At 44.1% G+C, this 22,093-nt stretch overlaps 1 protein-coding gene across 7 annotated transcripts in view; it reads right to left on the reverse strand.

The window, feature by feature from the left end:
• LOC138969555 (calcium uptake protein 3, mitochondrial-like) overlaps positions 1 to 21,683 on the reverse strand; it is a gene marked incomplete at its 5' end in the record, with an annotated part of 92,137 nt that extends 70,454 nt beyond the window's left edge. For 5 of the 7 annotated variants that reach the window (XM_070342387.1, XM_070342384.1, XM_070342386.1 and 2 more), the window contains 3 exon segments: positions 1,725 to 1,766; positions 3,310 to 3,357; positions 21,573 to 21,683. In XM_070342387.1, the coding sequence (XP_070198488.1) occupies positions 1,725 to 1,766; positions 3,310 to 3,357; positions 21,573 to 21,683 (201 nt within the window). 7 annotated transcript variants of the gene reach the window in all.
• Between the last annotated feature and the right edge of the window lie 410 nt (positions 21,684 to 22,093).

The following is a 22,093-nucleotide window of genomic DNA, read 5'->3' on the forward strand; positions in this document are numbered from 1 at the left end:
TCAGAGCTTGTTTTTAATCCAAATATAACATATTGATATGTTTTTGGAATCAGCAAATGATGGAGAATAAGATAAACGTAAATTTGGATCGTTTTATAAATTTTTAATTTTTTTTACAATTTTCAGATTTTTAATGACCAAAGTCATTAATTAATTTTTAAGCCACCAAGCTGAAATGCAATACCGAACCCCGGGCTTCGTCGAAGAGTACTTGACCAAAATTTCAACCAATTTGGTTGAAAAATGAGGGCGTGACAGTGCCGCCTCAACTTTCACGAAAAGCCGGATATGACGTCATCAAAGACATTTATCAAAAAAATGAAAAAAACGTTCGGGGATTTCATACCCAGGAACTCTCATGTCAAATTTCATAAAGATCGGTCCAGTAGTTTAGTCTGAATCGCTCTACACACACACACACACACACACAGACACACACACAGACACACACACGCACACACGCACATACACCACGACCCTCGTTTCGATTCCCCCTCGATGTTAAAATATTTAGTCAAAACTTGACTAAATATAAAAACGAGTAATTACAACGAATGATTAACTCAGATGTGTGTATTATGCAATGTCCCCTCGATATGATGTCTTTTTCTTTCAAAAGTGTACTCGTTGGAGCTTCATATTTGCTGGCGATGGCCTGCAGTGATCGATGAGCACGTGTGTTTTCCCAAACTCACATGACCTCAAGTTAAACTCACGTGACCATAGACCAAATAGCCTGGACCGCCAACTCGTCACGTGACCCTTCGAGGTTACGACGCTCGACTTTCACAGGGGCGCTTAGCGTCCGGTTTGAAAGACAGTGAAAAGAAAGCACGCTCCAGTTATTTGTGACAATGGGAGGTGACAATGAACTGGATTTTCCAAAACTCCAAACTAAACTTAACAAAACTCATCGAAAAACATGTTCCATATGCACTTTAGCTGAGTTTATTTTAGCATTTTCAGAACTTACCTCGGCAACTTCGTCCATGTTTACAATCGACACCGGATATGACATCCCCCTGATTTCTGAAAGGCCAAGAGGAGCGGGGTAGTAGTTGCGCTGAGAAGGATAGCACGCTTTTCTGTACCTCTCTTCGTTCCTAAATGCGAGGGGCCGCTACCTCGTAATAGAGAGAAAGAGCGGAGAGAGAGCTAGTTGGCGGTCCAGGATAAATGGTCTATGACGTGACTTAACGATGAAAACAGTGATCCCTGTAGGCCAGCGACGAATCGTGAGCTCCGGTGAATATATTTACTAACGGAAGAGGCGTTGTATATCGAGCGGACACAGCGTAACATTGACATCAGAGCTAATAGACGATTTTCGGAAATAACTCCGTCAGGTGTGTATGGGTTGTGAAAGAGTGACTCCCCTTGCTTTTCCTCTGACAAATAACTTCACACGTGCTCCTGTCCACGTGTGTCCGACACACCCCTCGCTTGTGATTGGCCCCTCCAATGTTTGTCCGAGTAAAAGCAAGGGCATTCACTCTTTCAAAACCCATACATCCCCGACAGAGTTATTTTCGGAGTTCGTCTATTACTCGCTGCGATCGCTTGTCTTCACTGGTCGACGGCGTGTCGTTGTTTGCCTCACTGTCAGGGGGCGTACCTCTTCCACAGGGCATATAAATCCTGACAGAGTTATTTCCAGAAGAACTTGTATTGAAACAGCGGAAAAAAGCCCAAGCCAAACTGTAGAACAAAACAAAGAACCATACCCGTGCCCTTTACCCCTTTTCGCTTGGGAGGATCAGCCTGCACTGATAGCAAACCAACAGCAACTTAGACCTACAGCTCACACAAACATCGCTCACACTACTAAAATAAGCAAATTCAGAGGTAAAACAAATGACCACACAAAAAAACACGAAAAAAAACCAACGCAAAAGGAATATGCGCCAAAAACAGACAGAACACACGGTAAAAAGAATAGTTAAAATACGAAAATGAAAAAGACGCTGTGGATAATTATAAAATAACACTGACAAAAAATCGAACAAACAAAAAGGAGATACAGGACCGAAATATAAAACATTTTGACCACTACACATTCAAATTTACTGTAAAAAACCCAACTCATTAAACAACGAACTACATTAAAATAAATAAAATAAATAAATAAAGCAAACATAACTACAACAACAAATACAACAAATCGATCACAAAACATGTGTAAAACAAATAAACCCCCCCAAAAGATACAGTCCACACAAACAGTTCACTTTTGAACAAACAAAACCAAAACGGTGTTCACGTAGCTACCAGGTAAAAAGGTAATATAGTCTACAATTCTAATGGTGCTAGTGGGAATGCATTGCTCTCTACCCAAGACATTGTGTAGAGCTGGAATTAAGCCTCTGTGAAATTTACACGTCCATGTAAACAGCCACACGGCAGAACAACAGAGACTGGTACACAAATCATCCACTACTCCTATTCATTTTCTTCTCCTGCATGTCTTTCTATACGTGTATTCTACAGCGAAGAAAGAAAGAAAGAAAGAAAAAACAAACAACAGAATAGGAATGCAGGAACAGAGAGAGAGAGAGAGAAATATATAAGGCCTAAAAAAAAAACAATAGGTGTGGTTACGGTAACCCGACCTACCCTATTTTTGGGGGCCGACCCTATAACTTTTTATTACATTTGTCAAAAAAATACACAAAAAACCAAGTAAACGAGTGCAGACAACGCAATGAAAGCGAAAGCGCCCGAGTCGCACACTTATTTCCCTGTCAAGTAGGTTTAATTTGTACACATTAGAAAAAAACAGTTTAAAAAAAAAAAAGTGATTGCCTACCTTCCTACCCTATTTTTTTTTGGCTATGTTACCGTAACCACACCTATTTTTTTTTCTTAGGCCTAAGCAACCAAGAAAAACGAGCAATAAGACTGTTCCAACTTGGCTATGCATGCCGACCTGAGGCCAAACAAAAATATATGTTGGTTTAAGGTAACCCGACCGACCCTATTTTTTCCCGCCGATCCTAACACTTTTTTTTCATTTAAAAACAAAACACAAAACTGTTGGCTCATTTTGCGAACCTTACCGAGACTAAGGGAAGTAACCTTTCAAATCCACAACATTGAAGAAAAACCTACCGACCCTATTGTTTTTGGTCACGTTATCCTAAACCAATATTTTTGTTTGGCCTAACATACACCATTGATCTACTGCTGACATCCTCAGCTAAGACATGCCATAATGAACAATTTACCACCTAAAAGACACCTACTGCTGAGAATATCTTCAGAGATTAACCCACACACACACAACTGTAATATATATATATATATACTCACTTGTCAAGACACAAAGCAGGAAGAGGTACTCGGTGTAGGAGATGATTCCTGAAAGCAGACAAAAACAAACACATACTAAAATGATTGAGTTGGAATCATAAAGTGCGCACAGGCCACCACAGGCCTCATGATAGTTTGTTTCGCAAGTTTTGGCCACCAGGTGACTTGGTACGTCTTGAATAAAGTGAAATAATTTTTATTTCTTTGCATCTCAAAAGAGACGGGGGGGGGGGGGCAGAGAGAGGAGGGCGAGAGACAGCGAAAGACAGAGAGAGAGAGAGAGAGAGAGAGAGAGAGAGAGAGAGAGAGAGAGAGAGAGAGAGAGAGAGAGAGAGAGAGAGAGAGAGAGAGAGAGAGAGAAACTCTGCCACTTTGAAAGAGAAAAGAGGCAAACGGAAACGGGAACATTTCTATTTTCGGCAACATCTTTAACCGGTACTTGAGCAAAACTCTCTTTCCTAGGACTGGATGAGACGCGCTTTTCAACAAGTCTCGATGCAAAGTCAGATGAAGACAGCGAGAAACTAAGAGTTTACTTGTCGACTGTCCAAGAAGCTGCAGTGTCATTCAGTATGGCGTCAAAACAAGTATCCATCCGTCTTCAACGCTGCCAACTCTTCACGTGAAACATCGCGAGTGAACGAGGAAGCTAAAGATACTGGTATCATTAGAAACGTCTTGCTTTTTAAAGATCAGGTCAACATCCTTAAGGTCAGCATCTTGAAGCATCCCCCGACTGCCTAAATGGCGGGATAATAACGTTCACACACGTAGAAACTCACTCGTGCAAAACCCGAGTGTACGTGGGAGGTTAAGCCCATGAACGCAGAAGAAGAAGCGCAGACTCTGATCGTCTTCTGCGAGTTGCAATACACCCGTTCCCAGAAGAAATGCGAGAAGAATGTGGTGTTTAAATATATATTCCTTGTCGTGTATGTGGTCATGCACACCACCACGGATCTGTCCAGGCTGTTACATGGGATAGACATAGACATAGACATAGACAGACATAGACATAGACATACATAGACATAGACATAGACAGACATAGACATAGATATAGACAGACAGACATAGACAGACATAGACATAGACACAGACAGACATAGATAGACATAGACATAGACAGACATAGACATAGACACAGGCATAGACAGACATGACACAGACATAGACATAGACAGACATAGACATAGACACAGACATAGACAGACATAGACAAAGACATAGACATAGACATAGACACAGACATAGACATAGACACAGACACAGACACAGACATAGACATAGACACACACATAGACACAGACAGACACAGACATAGACACAGACACAGACATAGACACACACATAGACACAGACACAGACACACACATAGACACACACATAGACACAGACATAGACACAGACATAGACACGGACAGACATAGACACAGACATAGACATAGACACGGACACAGACACAGACATAGACATAGACACGGACACAGACACAGACATAGACATAGACACGGACACAGACACAGACATATACATAGACACAGAACACTTTATTATCTCAACCAGGAGAAACTCAGGTGTGGTGTATACATCATTACAATAAACAACATAAAACGTAAGAACTTCATAAATAAAATATCGAGGCGCAAATAGTCCACTCATAATAGTCAAGATTAGGACGACAATATCAAAACAAATCTCTCTCTCTCTCTCTCTCTCTGTCTCTCTTTCTCTCTCTCGCTCTCTCTCTCTCTCTCTCTCTCTCTCTCTCTCTCTCTCTCTCTCTCTCTCTCTCTCTCTCTCTCTACACACACTACAAACATTGAGCCTGGTTGCTTCATGTGCATAGTGAGACATCTGTTTTGAATTAATCAAGTTTCGTAACTGACATCATCGTCATCCTGTGAAATTAATTCAACAAACATTCTTACACCGCCACACTGATGTTCTTAGGTTTGTGTCCAAGTCGAATGATGTTGGCTACTTGTCCTATAAAACAGAGATAAAGAGAGAGAGAGAAGGAGAGACAAAGACAGAGACAGATATTGACAGGCAGACAGACAGACAGACAGACAGACAGACAGAGAGGGAGGGAGAGAGGGGAGAGAGACAGAGACAGAGAGAGACAGAGAGAGAGAGAGACACAGAGAGAGAGAGACAGAGAAAGAGAGAGAGACAGAGAGATATATTGACAAGCAAACAGACAAACAGAGGGAGGGAGAGAAGGGAGAGAGAGAGAGAGAGACACAGAGAGAGAGAGACAGAGAGAGAGAGACAGAGAGAGAGAGCGAGAGAGAGACAGAGAGAGATATATTGACAGGCAGACAGACAAACAGAGAGGGAGGGAGGGAGGGAGACATACTCATTAGTTACTCCGCCAAAACAAAGTTGTTCACTCCAGCTTTACTTCCGACACTGAGTAAATGCACTGAATCGAGAACCTCAGAAAATTCTGCTTCTTTTTTCAATCATGGAAACAATGGAATACAAATTTCCACCCGGAGCGCTAAAATATCAGCTAAAGTGCTAAAGCTTTACCGTGTAGAACAAAAAAGAAACTTATTTTTTTCATTTTAAAACATTGTACTCCCGAATAAATTGTCTTTTATTCAACCGGTAACCCAGCTTCAAATCCAACGAACCAGTTACAGAAATGTGTAAAATTCAAAACTGAAAGCGCCTTCCCCCATCCACACCCACCACCCTCCTTTCCCAACATACCTGGCCCCGACCTTACTCTGGCACCACGCAGGTGTCTTCTAGCGCCTAAGGGGTGGAACGAGGATCAGAAATTAATTGTACCCCGAGTAGACAAGGGGATGAACAGCGGTCATCACACAGGCCACTGGGCAGACGCTGCCCCCTTGTTGTGTGTGAATGAGGTGGGGTGTTGTTCTCTGTGTAACTGTATAGTCCTAGTAAACAAGAGTTTAATTGCACCTTTCCTCGTGTGTTTGTCCAGTCGCCGGTTGTTGGTTTTTTCCTCTTTTTTTTATCTACCTTTATAGATTCGAAAGGTCCGCAGCAGACGCTCTATACTTTTATAAGAAAAAAACACGTGGGGACTTAATCGATTGTGAGGAGAATAATAAGGGTGAGATTATACTTTGGTTGGAGTAGGGGGGGGCGGAGGGGGGAGGGGGGGATTTGAGGAGAGAACGGAGAAGGTTGGGTTGAGAGGGATCTAAAGTCTGGAGAACGGAAACCCAGACACATATCACATCAACTTAAATTACGAGAAAGAGCATCCTTTCATTTCTATGAATCCAAATACAATAACATTCATTTATTCCATTATCAAACATGAAAGGAACTATTCCATAATAATAACAATTTAAAAAAAGGTTCCATGTTTTGGGATTGTTTAAAGAGAGTTTTAGCGCACGAACGAAGAAGAAGAGAAGAAGAATGTTTTATTCGGGACAAATCAACACGTTCCCAATAAATTAACCTTTCTTGTTTTTAATTTTGATTTGTAACGTGAGCAGACTACCTGTTTTGGATTCTGGCACTGCTCCATAACTATGAACATTAATTGTCGTCCAGCCCCCCCCCCCCCCCCCCCCACCTACCTTCCAAACAACCTCCACAAACTCCCTTCACCCCCATCCCCACTAAGCCACCAGCTGGCAGCGAGACCACGCAGAGATGCGGACAGTTTCAGGGAGGGGGAGGGGATGAAAGGGGATCCAGAGAGATAACTGGCATGGGGGTGTTGACCACAAGGGGTGGACAGAGGACTGGACACAGCTCATCTTCCTGGACACACATCCTACAGATCCGCCCCTCTGGCACTGGGCGCAGCGGTGTCCCACTCGTTAGCACCGGTTGATACTGTCTGTTTTTTCTTCTTCTTTATTCTATTTTATTTGTTTAGGGTGGAGGGAGGGGTCGGGAACAGGCGGGGAAGGGGTGGAGCATGGGGAGCGGTGGGTTTCTTTCCAGTGACATAGCGTTGGTATATAGTCCGGACGAGGGGCAGGTGGAGGACGTTTATGATTAATTAAAAAAAATCGAGGCAACTTGTATGTAGTGCTCAAACACTACCGTTTTTGGAATAGCAATTAACCCTTTTAACACACGATAGTACTAATTGTCTTGAACAACTTTACCTCTTCAGCACTTTTTTAAAGTTGATTTGATTTTTTTCTTTTATAACTAAAAACGTCCTCCGCTAGCCCCTCGGCCGGACTGTATCTAGTTTTCAAGAGACGAGGTTGTGTCTTGATTTGTAGGCGAGGGGGAGGTACAATGAAAAATAAAATAACACACAATAACACACAATAACACACAATAACACATCCAGTTGGCCTTGTTGCTGCTGCTGCTCTTTCCTTCTTTATTTTATTTATTTATTTATTTATTAAGGAGATTTCTATAGCGCATAACTAAAAGCACTATGCGCTTTACAATATCACTAGGTATAAGCACACGCAGACATACTCTGATTAAATAGAACTTAGCCTAGCAAGACATACTAAGAACACTAAACATTTGAGTTCATACTTTAAAAGGTATTCACCGTTAAAGTCGGTCCTTAGCTGAGCCCGAAGTCATCTTCGCAAAGACTTCGCCAAGTATGTTTACCCACAATTCATCGTCAAAGCTTGGCCAAGTATGTTTACCCACAATTCATCGTCAAAGACTTGGCCAAGTATGTTTACCCACAATTCATCGTCAAAGACTTGGCCAAGTATGTTTACCCACAATTCATCGTCAAAGACTTGGCCAAGTATGTTTACCCACAATTCATCGTCAAAGACTTGGCCAAGTATGTTTACCCACAATTCATCGTCAAAGACTTGGCCAAGTATGTTTACCCACAATTCATCGTCAAAGACTTGGCCAAGTATGTTTACCCACAATTCATCGTCAAAGACTTGGCCAAGTATGTTTACCCAAAATTCATCGTCAAAGACTTGGCCAAGTATGTTTACCCAAAATTCATCGTCAAAGACTTGGCCAAGCATGTTTACCCAAAATTCATCGTCAAAGACTTGGCCAAGTATGTTTACCCACAATTCATCGTCAAAGACTTCGCCAAGTATGTTTACCCACAATTCATCGTCAAAGACTTCGCCAAGTATGTTTACCCACAATTCATCGTCAAAGCTTCGCGAAGTGCACTTCGCCTAATGACTTACTTACTTACTGCCTTTCACGCCTGGTGGCGTGTAGGGCAGCGTTCGCCCAATGAGTTTGCCATCAATGGAATCCTCCTGAGAGCCATCATCCAATGCATTCATATTTGTGCATTGCATTTCAATATTTCAGTTATCAGTTGCATTTTATTTTTTTCCATATTTCTTTCTATCGCGTAGACCGGAATGGACCCTGCCTTCGCCGTCACGATCCCTTCAACACCGCAAATCAAAACTGCTACAAAAGGTGCTCCACTCTACTTAAGGGGGTGGAAGGGGGTGGACGGTGGAGTTATTGATGTGAATAGTCTCTTCTTCACGTCAGGTGGCGTGTGCTGGACACACGGGTCAAGGCCACAGCACGTGCACCTGGACTGACTTCGTCTGTCCGACCAAGGTCAAGGTCACGGTCAACTTCAGTTCAGGCTGTGGCAGACAGACAGACAGAGACAGACAGAGACAGAGACAGACAGACAGAGACAGAGAGAGATCACCAAAAAGTGCTAACCGAGTGGTTGTTTTGTTGTTGTTTATGTTGATTTTGTTTGTGTGTTTTTTGGGTTTTTTTTTATGGAGGGGGGGGGGGGGGGGGTAAATTGAGCGAAATCCTGTCCATAACTTTACCTTTAGTTACCTGTACAAGTCACTGTATCCTTCTTTCACATGCGAGTATATTCTACCATCGAAAACGAAAATACGACCACAAACAAACACTGTAATTCAAGAATCTTTAGTATTTTACCAAATGTAAGGTAGTTAATGTGTGTGTTTGTTGAATAAGCGCACATTGATAGTGTTCCGCGTCTAGTCACTAGTGACGTTAACCTTGGAAAGTACCGAGTGTGGGCGTTCACAACAATAGTCTGAATAGACAATTGTCAATGTCTGGGGTTTGTCTGCATGGTCTGAATATATGCTAATCTTTGTTTACACCTTACTTTTTTATTTTCTTCGTCGCTTTCCTTCTTTTCGGCACATGCTTTTGCCAATTCCATACACTTAAAAACGTCATCAAGATCACAACAATGCGGCTGCCTGAACTGAGATATCAATCAAAGAGTACAGATCGAGTCTGACTGCGTACAGGTACTCTCCTTCCTGTGACAACAGTCCGGCTCACCGTCTCCTTCCCGTGACAACAGTCCGTCTGACTCTCCTTTCCGTGAGAACAGTCCGTCTGACTCTCCTTCCTGTGAGAACAGTCCGTCTGACTCTCCTTCCCGTGACAACAGTCCGTCTGACTCTCCTTCCCGTGACAACAGTCCGTCTGACTCTCCTTCCCGTGACAACAGTCCGTCTGACTCTCCTTCCTGTGAGAACAGTCCGTCTGACTCTCCTTCCCGTGAGAACAGTCCGTCTGACTCTCCTTCCCGTGAGAACAGTCCGTCTGACTCTCCTTCCTGTGAGAACAGTCCGTCTGACTCTCCTTCCCGTGAGAACAGTCCGTCTGACTCTCCTTCCCGTGAGAACAGTCCGTCTGACTCTCCTTTCCGTGACAACAGTCCGTCTGACTCTCCTTCCCGTGAGAACAGTCCGTCTGACTCTCCTTCCCGTGACAACAGTCCGTCTGACTCTCCTTCCCGTGACAACAGTCCGTCTGACTCTCCTTCCCGTGACAACAGTCCGTCTGACTCTCCTTCCCGTGACAACAGTCCGTCTGACTCTCCTTCCCGTGACAACAGTCCGTCTGACTCTCCTTCCCGTGACAACAGTCCGTCTGACTCTCCTTCCCGTGACAACAGTCCGTCTGACTCTCCTTCCCGTGACAACAGTCCGTCTGACTCTCCTTCCCGTGACAACAGTCCGTCTGACTCTCCTTCCCGTGACAACAGTCCGTCTGACTCTCCTTCCCGTGACAACAGTCCGTCTGACTCTCCTTCCCGTGACAACAGTCCGTCTGACTCTCCTTCCCGTGACAACAGTCCGTCTGACTCTCCTTCCCGTGAGAACAGTCCGTCTGACTCTCCTTCCCGTGACAACAGTCCGTCTGACTCTCCTTCCCGTGAGAACAGTCCGTCTGACTCTCCTTCCCGTGACAACAGTCCGTCTGACTCTCCTTCCCGTGACAACAGTCCGTCTGACTCTCCTTCCCGTGACAACAGTCCGTCTGACTCTCCTTCCCGTGACAACAGTCCGTCTGACTCTCCTTCCCGTGACAACAGTCCGTCTGACTCTCCTTCCCGTGACAACAGTCCGTCTGACTCTCCTTCCTGTGAGAACAGTCCGTCTGACTCTCCTTCCCGTGACAACAGTCCGTCTGACTCTCCTTCCTGTGAGAACAGTCCGTCTGACTCTCCTTCCCGTGACAACAGTCCGTCTGACTCTCCTTCCTGTGAGAACAGTCCGTCTGACTCTCCTTCCCGTGACAACAGTCCGTCTGACTCTCCTTCCCGTGACAACAGTCCGTCTGACTCTCCTTCCCGTGACAACAGTCCGTCTGACTCTCCTTCCCGTGACAACAGTCCGTCTGACTCTCCTTCCTGTGAGAACAGTCCGTCTGACTCTCCTTCCTGTGAGAACAGTCCGTCTGACTCTCCTTCCCGTGACAACAGTCCGTCTGACTCTCCTTCCCGTGACAACAGTCCGTCTGACTCTCCTTCCCGTGACAACAGTCCGTCTGACTCTCCTTCCCGTGACAACAGTCCGTCTGACTCTCCTTCCCGTGACAACAGTCCGTCTGACTCTCCTTCCCGTGACAACAGTCCGTCTGACTCTCCTTCCCGTGACAACAGTCCGGCTGACCGTCTCGCATCCCTCCACTTGGTCACATACCAATAATAAACAGCCTGGGTGCTCTCTTTGCACGGCGAGGATTTTTTATGAATCAATAAATAATTGTGCAAATGCAACGAGTTGCATTTTAACAAATGAATTCATTAGAACAAAATTCAACTCACTACGGCAAACAGTCACATATTTGATTTTTGGTATGTGACAAAGTGGAGGGATATTCTTATTCCGTGAAAAAGCTTGGACAGATATGAGATGATGGGGGGGGGAGGGGGTAATATGTAATATTGTAATGGACAATAAAGTGCTGTTATTGTTATTGTTATTATAATTGAGCCGAGTTGTTATCGGGAGAAGGAGTGTGCCTTCTAACCCTGCCATCAAAAGAGAACAAAACTCAAAGGATCGGTCCAGTGGGGGACGCATGTCTACAATCTTCAACACTTGGCAGACTGTGTGTCGTGAGACATGACTGGCACTGTGCCAGAGAGACACTAAGGACGGTAATATGCCACTACCGGTGTATTAAATCTTGCTCTTTGTCCCGCGATAGCCCAGATGAGCGGTTTTACGGGTGCGAGACTGTGGCTGAATTGGGACCGTGTTTAGACATGCTTCTGACAAAGGGTGCTGGAGCCGTGTCTTGTATTAAGTCCAAAACTGGTTCTTTTGTATGTACGTATACCGTACTTTGTTCTCTCTGCTGCACCATTCGTTAGGTCTTGGTGTGTGTGTGTTTAGGTGGGTTTTTTTCTTTCTTTCTTATCTCCAGGTTCATTCACAGAAATGCGTTTGTACCGTTCCTGAAAATGTCTGAATGTCGGACGTCAGAACACTCCTTGTCGTCAGATAGGGGACCTTTCGGTTGAAAGAAAATTGACCTTGGCAGCACCTGTATGGAGCAACTGCCATTTAGGAGTCAATGAATGTCCGCATTTACTATAAGCATAGCTTGTTGTGTGATCCCAAGTGACTGACGCAGTGTATATCGTGCGTCCCTGCGTCATATACGCACTTGAAGCCAAAAAAACGAAAATCTTGGAGGGGGTTCCACGACGCAGTAAACTTGAAAAGACCGGGCCCACAAGATTTGCACACACATGCGTACTGCCGTTACTGATCATCTGCTAGTTTCCATACAGAATGGACAGGAATGTGATTTTCAAAAACGAACAAATTCCTACCAGATCTGAACCGTCGTGAATTTACGGAGTGAATATAACTGATATGCCACATAACGCTTTTGTAAAGGTCTTATGGAAAAAGCTAAGAACTTCCAACAATCCCCAAGTTATTCGGACCCTCTAGAGTTCCGCTGAGGGGATCCTTGGTTTGTTTGTTTATTTGGTGTTTAACGTCGTTTTCAACAACGAAGGTTATATCGCGACGGGGAAAGGGGGAAGATGGGATAGAGCCACTTGTCAATTGTTTCTTGTTCACAAAAGCACTAATCAAAAATATGCTCCAGGGGCTTGCAACGTAGTATAATATATTACCTTACTGGGAGAATGCAAGTTTCCAGTACAAAGGACTTAACATTTCTTACATACTGCTTGACTAAAATTTTTACAAAAATTGACTATATTCTATACAAGAAACACTTAACAAGGGTAAAAGGAGAAACAGAATCCGTTAGTCGCCTCTTACGACATGCTGGGGAGCATCGGGTAAATTCTTCCCCCTAACCCGCGGGGGGTGGGATCCTTGGTACGATCACACAAAAAAAAACCCACAAAAACACAATAAAACGAGATTTTTGACGGACACTGATGGTCCAGGCAATACCGAAACTCATGCCCCAAGATATCTGTCATCCACAAAATCACACGATTTCGCGCCGCTTTTCTTTACTTCACTTTTCGCCCATTTCTTCAACTGCGCCCCCCCCCCCCCCCACACACACACACCAACAACCCCATCCATCCCCTCCCCAACCCCCCTCCCCCCGACCACCACCACCACAAATGATCGTCACCAACACCCCTCCCCCCGACCACCACCACCACAAATGATCGTCACCAACACCCCTTTCTCCTGCAGAAGTAGCAGCAGGTGAAACGAGCGCAGAGCCGCCACTTCTGCAAGGTGAGATCAAAACGATACACACATGCAAATCACTCTCCTCACCAACGAGTGGTCAGGGGGAATCGGACAGTAAATTATAGCGAGTTGAGGGTGGACTGGCCGGTCACGCCACTCGTCGTGGTCAGCATTGTCTCCCGCCTCTCGTTCTGTCTTTTACCTTGATTTGTATGGTGCTGTGTGTGGGAGGGAGGGGGGGGGGGGGGGGAGTCGATGCATCGAATCCACTGACAAGCGAACTTAGTGGTTCTTCTTCAGTCTCACCTTCAATCCACATCACCACCCCCACCCACCCTTTGTCTCTGTCTGTATGTTTGTTTGTCTGTCTCTCTCTCTCTCCCTCTCTCTCTCTCTCTCTCTCCAAAGAGGGTAGAAGCGAGGGTAGTAGCTGATCAATCTCAGCTACTCCCCTCTTTCGTCTTGCTCTCTCTCTCTTTCCAAAATGGACATTTAGCTAAGATGAATAGAGAGAAAGAAAGAGAGGGGGTCTGATAGGCCAACACTCCCTAACAGCGCAACCCAGATTTTGTTTGCTTGTTGATTTATTGGTTTCTTTGTTGATGTTGTTGATTTGTTTTTGTTTTGCTGAACGCATCCCCCCTCCCCCTCACCACTACTCCACCCGTCAAACCCTCCCCGCAAGCACATCTCATTCCATGCTTCTCTCCCCCCCCCCCCCCCCCCCGACTTGACCCCTCCTCCCCGGTCAAACCAGTGGTCCAACCCCAATTCTCGTTCTTGTGAATCCTCTCACCCGCAAGAGCTCGTGAAGACCTTGTAACAAACTCCTTCGCAGTGCTAGCAGAAGGACAAGCTCCTGTGGCCCAACTGGCTCACTCTGACCTCTAGCCTCCGCCTGCACTGTCACTGTCCCCAGCTGCAGCGTCCTGCAAGCGGCACGTGACTCTTTCTCTCCTCGCGCCACTCGCGAGCACAATTGCATAGGCGCGTGTCGACCACCAATGAAGAATGGGGGGAGGGGAGGGGGATGAAGTGAGGACGAAGGACTGAAGGGCGGAGGAATGAGAGATGGAAGGAGAAATTGACCACTAAACAAGACCAAGGGACTGAGGTGATGGTTATAGAGAGGAACAAATAAAGGATGGAGGAATGAGGGATGTCAGGAGAAAGGGACAAAAAGACTAGACAAGGCTGGGCTGATGAAGGGGAGGGAAAGGAAGGGAGAAGGGGATGCAGAAGGGGAGGGAGAGGGAGAAGTGAAGTGTGGAGGAACGAACGAAGGGTGGAGGAAGGAAGGAGAAAAGGACAAAAAACAAAAAGACTGGACAGGACAGGGCCGAAGCACAAACAGCCAGAGGCGGTCTCGTCACAATGGTTCATCGTAGATTAATGACACCAGTCTCCCTCTCCTTGCAAACCCTTGTCACCAGACCCTGCGCCCAACACCCGAGGTCATCTCTATCCACCCCAGAAAGGTCGGGTGGGAGCTGGCCGGGTGGAGAGGGTCCGAAACGGGTGGACAATGGTCAGACGCGTGCCGTCCTCAACCCACTGTCACCCCGGGTACAAGCACGCTAAGCGCTGACAAAAGAGGGGGCAGATTTTCGGACAGTTGTGATGGGTGTTTGTAGGGGTCCAGTTTCACTTTCAAGCGGTCATCTGTTCACACTGTTTGGGGGCGATGAGCTGCGCTACTGTCGTTTTCCCGCCATAGTCCGCCAAGGGGTAAGCCTTGTTCAGTTGTTGCATCTGCTCAACTCACGGTCATTCCCTAAGGGAAAGGACTTTACCCAACTGTTGACAGTAAACAATCTAAACAACAAAATGACTGTGTGTGAGATGAACAAAATGACTGTGTGTGAGATGAACAAAATGACTGTGTGTGAGGATGAACAAAATGACTGTGGGTGAGATGAACAAAATGACTGTGGGTGAGATAAACAAAATGACTGTGGGTGAGATGAACAAAATGACTGTGTGTGAGATGAACAAAATGACTGTGTGTGAGATGAACAAAATGACTGTGTGTGAGGATGAACAAAATGACTGTGGGTGAGATGAACAAAATGACTGTGGGTGAGATGAACAAAATGACTGTGGGTGAGATGAACAAAATGACTGTGTGTGAGATGAACAAAATGACTGTGTGTGAGATGAACAAAATGACTGTGTGTGAGGATGAACAAAATGACTGTGGGTGAGATGAACAAAATGACTGTGGGTGAGATGAACAAAATGACTGTGGGTGAGATGAACAAAATGACTGTGTGTGAGATGAACAAAATGACTGTGGGTGAGATGAACAAAATGACTGTGTGTGAGATGAACAAAATGACTGTGTGTGAGATGAACAAAATGACTGTGGGTGAGATGAACAAAATGACTGTGGGTGAGATGAACAAAATGACTGTGGGTGAGATGAACAAAATGACTGTGTGTGAGATGAACAAAATTGAAAAACAAAATAATTCCGTGCTCACCAGAACACGGACAGCACATAAAAAACTCATTCAAATTTTCGCCCAAGGAGGCTTCTCCAGGACTAAGTAAAAATCAAACAAACACAGACGGAAACCCATGTTTTCTCCTCAAGCAGGATTCAACTTTGTTTCCACAATCATTAGAAAGCTCTACAATTACCCCAAAAGAACACTCTACAAAAAAAGAAGCCAAATAACCTTAACAGAATGGAGGTAACTACACTCTGCCATCCAATTGTGATCTGAACAAAGCTGTCAGTTTTGTGCCATTCCAGTATCGTCTCATACAGTCAACTAATTTTACTGTTAAAATATTAACGAAAACTGTGGGGTAACTTTTTCACAGCATTAACAGCATATCAAAGTCTTCTAGGCTGTACCGCATGATAACATCAAAGCAAAGAAATGATGACATAAACACTAAAACACCGTTTTGGCTAGAATTCTCGACTGATACCGATTTTAGGAACCATTTACTTTCGATCTACGCAGTTAATTTGCAAACTTGAAAACCTTGGACTTTTCCGTTCAGATGCCGCCAACACTGTTTCATTTATTTGTCCCTTCTGTCTTTGTACGCTTTATTTGTCCCGTCTGTCTTTGTACGCTTTATTTGTCTCGTCTGTCTTTGTACGCTTTATTTGTCTCGTCTGTCTTTGTACGCTTTATTTGTCTCGTCCGTCTTTGTACGCTTTATTTGTCCCTTCTGTCTTTGTACGCTTTATTTGTCCCGTCTGTCTTTGTACGCTTTATTTGTCTCGTCTGTCTTTGTACGCTTTATTTGTCTCGTCTGTCTTTGTACGCTTTAGTTGTCCCGTCTGTCTTTGTACGCTTTATTTGTCCCGTCTATCTTTGTACGCTTTATTTGCCCCGTCTGTCTTTGTACGCTTTATTTGTCCCGTCTGTCTTTGTACGCTTTATTTGTCTCGTCCGTCTTTGTACGCTTTATTTGTCTCGTCTGTCTTTGTACGCTTTAGTTGTCCCGTCTGTCTTTGTACGCTTTATTTGTCCCGTCTGTCTTTGTACGCTTTAGTTGTCCCGTCTGTCTTTGTACGCTTTATTTGTCCCGTCTGTCTTTGTACGCTTTATTTGCCCCGTCTGTCTTTGTACGCTTTAGTTGTCCCGTCTGTCTTTGTACGCTTTATTTGTCCCGTCTGTCTTTGTACGCTTTATTTGGTTTAAACAAAACTTTATTCAATTTTAATCATGACAAGAACAATGCATGGATGATTACATACTCAAGCATATAATGCTTATTTTAAGCAATCATAATAATCACAAAACAAAGGTTAGCATGATGGCGGAATAAGTACATTAGCTCATTTCAGGAAACGAAAAACAAAACAAGAGACAAAACAGATACACAAACAAGCAGAAAATGGGAAGGGGTTGGTGATACAGGAGGTGGGGAAAGGGCAGCTAGCTAGTAGCTAGCTTTAAGGGAAAAAGAAGAAGAAGAAGAAGACTTGGAGCGCCAATATTTGAGGGGATTTTTTCAATTGTAATAAGTGCACATAAGACACTCGCACAAAGTTAATGCATGTTGTGATCAGAGGAAAAGTCACTACATTGCGCATAAATCGAGACATACTTGATAAGTCGGAAAACAACAAGAGAACATGAGAGAGGTTATGGGGAAAAATTTGTCAGGCAGCATGTCGCATGACAGTGTCTAATAAATGTAATGAGTGAAGTATAGAGGCTCATTTACGGAACCTGCCCGTCTGTCTAATATAGTCCTGTACAGTTATGAATATGGTCTGGTTGACATTTCGTGAATATTGCGGGATGCCTTTCAATAATATTTCGATATACTTATAATCATTTGTCAAATTATCAATGGACAATAATCTTATATCTCTATACAAGGGACAATGCAATAAGTAATGTTCAGCAGTCTCGCTGGGATAACCACACTCGCATTGAGAGCAATCCTTAAGGTGCCGCTTACATAAATCAAAATTCAAATCACTCATACCAATACGCAATCTGCAATGATGTACTTGTTCAAATCTTTCTCCATAATAATAATGGCATGGTACTTTAAAATCAGCACTTGACAAATAATTTTTGAACTCGCTCAAGGAGGTGGTCATTTTAACGTTATCTGGTAAGGTGTTCCATAGTACAGTCGTTTTGGGGATAAAAGAGTTGCGAAATAATTCGGTTCTATGAGGAGGTACATATCTTTCTAATGGTCTTCGTCTATGATACGGATTAATGTCAACTACAAGAGGGGGCAATACATTTACTAAGTACTGGGGGCATTTGTTATGTATCATCTTATGAAAAACAATTAATTTATGTCTTTTCCTTCTTTCTTCAAGGCTACATAGCCCACTTTCCTCATACAGCTTTGCATGGCTAGTGCCCTTAACTCCACCTATTATAATTCGTAGGGCTTCTAAATGTAATTTTTCTAATGCATCTGCCATTATCTTAGTGCAATTATCCCAAACAACATCTGCATAGTCGAAATGGGGTAAAATAAAAGACTTGTACATTATTTCCAAACTTTTTCGACTTAATCTATATTTATAAAATCGTAAACAATTAATCAATAAATTCGCTTTTTTAACTATGCTTTGGATGTGGGCATCCCACTTGCAGGTGCTCTGTAAAATCACTCCAAGGTGTTTGTGTTGATCTACTTTTCCTAGTACGCTTTATTTGTCCCGTCTGTCTTTGTACGCTTTAGTTGTCTCGTCTGTCTTTGTACGCTTTATTTGTCCCGTCTGTCTTTGTACGCTTTAGTTGTCTCGTCTGTCTTTGTACGCTTTAGTTGTCCCGTCTGTCTTTGTGCGCTTTATTTGTCTCGTCTGTCTTTGTACGCTTTAGTTGTCTCGTCTGTCTTTGTACGCTTTATTTGTCCCGTCTGTCTTTGTACGCTTTAGTTGTCCCGTCTGTCTTTGTACGCTTTATTTGTCCCGTCTATCTTTGTACGCTTTATTTGCCCCGTCTGTCTTTGTACGCTTTATTTGTCCCGTCTGTCTTTGTACGCTTTAGTTGTCCCTTCTGTCTTTGTACGCTTTAGTTGTCCCGTCTGTCTTTGTACGCTTTATTTGTCCCGTCTGTCTTTGTACGCTTTAGTTGTCCCGTCTGTCTTTGTACGCTTTATTTGTCTCGTCTGTCTTTGTACGCTTTATTTGTCCCGTCTGTCTTTGTATGCTTTATTTGTCTCGTCTGTCTTTGTACGCTTTATTTGTCCCGTCTGTCTTTGTACGCTTTAGTTGTCCCTTCTGTCTTTGTACGCTTTATTTGTCCCGTCTGTCTTTGTATGCTTTATTTGTCTCGTCTGTCTTTGTACGCTTTATTTGTCCCGTCTGTCTTTGTACCCTTGAAAAACTAACAACAAACTACACCCTGGGGTGGGTGGGGGGTGTAGCTGTTTGCCCCCCACTCCACAAGTAACCACCCAGAAGTGAACGAAAGGTTGCCCGTGAAACCGATGTCTTCCCAGGCCGAGCAAATCCCGGCATCAAGGGCTTGTCAAAGGGAAGGCTCCTCGGGTAGGCAACGCGGATTTCAAGGCTGGTTTGTTGGCTTGTTGAAGACGGGGACGCCGCCAAAGGAAGGGGAGACAAAGTGCGGCAAGGGGTTAGGGCTGTGAAGGAGGCGTGAAGTCACATTAGACCAGATGCTTTCACACATCCCCCGTCTACCTCCACACTGGAGCCCCTCTCTCAACACCCTCCATTCCCTCTCTTTCTACACACTACTTCTTCACATCCCTCAACAGTGGAACCCCCTTTTAAGACTTCCTCCCGTTTAAAGAAGCTACTTGTTGTTAAATGGTCGTGTAATAACCTGTGTAAATTTGCCTCAATGTTAAGAATCTCTGCCTTTTGAGACCTGTTTGTGTGTGATGTTGTGAATGTCTAAACAGGGGGGTGCCACTGTTCCTTTCCTCACGTCTTGCCCTTGTACCCTGTCATACTCCTGCTCCTGGCAGTCGTCACCCCGTCTTGAGAGTATACCCTGGTTCATCATCCCTCCCCCCCCCCCCCCCCCTGACCTAACACCATCTCCGCCTTTTGGATTACTTGAATAAATATTTATTAAAATGTGTCCTTATTCACATATTAGCATTTCAATCAATATCACAAATGCGTAATTTGTGAAACTGCACATAAAGCAATAGATTTATTTAATATACAGACATCGTGTACACTACATTGGGGTATGCACGTTAAAGATCCCACGATTGACAAAAGGGTCTTTCCTGGCAAAATTGTATTGGCGTAGATAAAAATGTCCACCAAAATACCCGTGTGACCTGGAATAATAGGCCGTGAAAGGTGGATGCAGCGCCTATAGGCTGTTGATCTACTGGCCGATGTGAATGCGTGATATATTGTGTAAAAAATTCCATCTCACACGGCATTAATAGGTAACATGCGCCTTGAGTCGCCTTGAGTGGTGAGATACGTGCGCGATATAAATCCTCGTAAATAAATAAATAAATAAACATCTCTTGTGAAAACTACAAGTGGCATAATAGTACGAGCATAAAAAACCACTAAACAAAGCCCATTTCTTACCATCACTAAGTCTTGTGCTACTACCACTTGTGCTACTACAACGAGGACGAAAACTACTACAATGGACTAATAGATGTAACATCTTTCACTAATTTGTTTGCTTGGTTATTTGCTTGGTCTTTAAAGTTCTCAAGTCTTTGTCCCTTCTTTTCTCATGTCCCTCGCACTCATCCTGCACACACGCGCATCTTCACTCACATCAACCCACCCTTACCACCCCACCCCCACCCTTACCACCCCACCCCCACCCCCCCCAACATCCCCTTCCTCTTTTTTTTTCTTTTTTTTTTCTTTCTTCTTTTTCTCTGCAAGCCCAGCTAATGGATGCCCACCCCTAATCCCCCGCTGTCCCTCCCTCGCACTACCCCGGCCCCTCCCACCCTGCCACACGTTGTTGGAAGTCGGGTACGCATGATTAAGCCTGCTCGCATTAGCGCGACGAGCGTCTAAGGCTAAGGGTGTTTGCCTCCTGGGAAGTCTCGCCTCCGCACCAAACAAGTTACACGGACAAGGGAATTGTCGAACACTACCTTTTTCATCCTCTTTATTTTTTCCTCTCTTTTCTTCTTCCTGCACCAGCCCAGGTTTCCTTGGCGCCTGCTGTGCCGTACCAACAGATGACTGTGTCAAGGCTACGAGCGAAGATTCTACAGTGTAGGGTATCTTTGGTACAAGTGTAGAGCATCTTTGCTACAAGTGTAAAGCATCTTTGTAATAAGTGTAGAGTGTCTTTGCTACAAGTGTGTACAAGACTACAAAGACCTGACTTGTGTGAATTGAGTGCTGTCTGTGGCTGAGTTTTGGATACCATCACAACTGGACGCCGATGACGGGAACTGCCGGAAGCACACCAAGTACAGGTAGGAATGTTTGATTCGTAGCGTTTATCAGAGATACTATATGTCCTAGTATCTCTTCTTATATCACAAGCGAAAGAAAGATAGGCGGAATGAATGGGTGAATGATAAAACGAGGAACGAAGACATGAGGGACAGAAAAACAACGAAAGTTTTGTTTTGTTTTTTAACTTTGTTCATCTTACCACAGTCACTTCGTTGTTTAGATAACGAAAGTAATAACAAAGGAAGAAAAGATACAGGAAAATAGTGTACTTGGTTTAAGCGTGTTTTTATTAATTTCTTGTATACATGTTATATACAGTAACAACATTGAGAACGTTAACAAGCAGACTGCTCATGGATAGTGTACTTCAGTGGGACCTCCACTGGTTTATAAAGGGCATCAGTCAAATTCCATTTATAATTAGTTTATGATGATACTTCAGCGTGATTTCCATAAAGTGTTTCTTTATGATATGTGATTCTCACCTTTGCCGTGGAGCTTCCTGAAGAGATGGTCACTGCCTTTAGAGAGCTTGGGTGTTTCTCTCAGGTACTGTTCCAGCTCTTGACGAGTCAACTTCACCCGACCAATCCGAGCTGCAAAAACATAAGCAAAAGTGAATTAGCAAATAAAAAACATTTAAGCAAACTCAACTAGATTATAGGCAGCATGGAAAAGAACGGGAAACAAACAGGAGGTTTTCAAGTTCTTACGGAGTTGGCCCGACCAATCCGAGTTGGACAATGGTACCGACCTTCCATCGTACGCGACGTGTTGAATGCCACAGGTCTGTCCACGATCTGACATCAAATAAGAGCATCCTCTGTGGATAGTGGGATTCATATTTTTACATTTTGTATATATTTTTTTATTTCTTTTATTTACCTGATTGACATAGGTGTCACTTACAAATTCAATTGAACAAGAGACTTCAAGCTCGGCGCAGGAAGCGGCCAGGTGTTTGATTGTTGATATGTGTTCAAGTTGAATGATGATCCTATTCCGT

Source organism: Littorina saxatilis, linkage group LG6 (genome assembly GCF_037325665.1).
Source record: "Littorina saxatilis isolate snail1 linkage group LG6, US_GU_Lsax_2.0, whole genome shotgun sequence".
Taxonomy (NCBI): Eukaryota; Metazoa; Mollusca; class Gastropoda; order Littorinimorpha; family Littorinidae; genus Littorina; species Littorina saxatilis.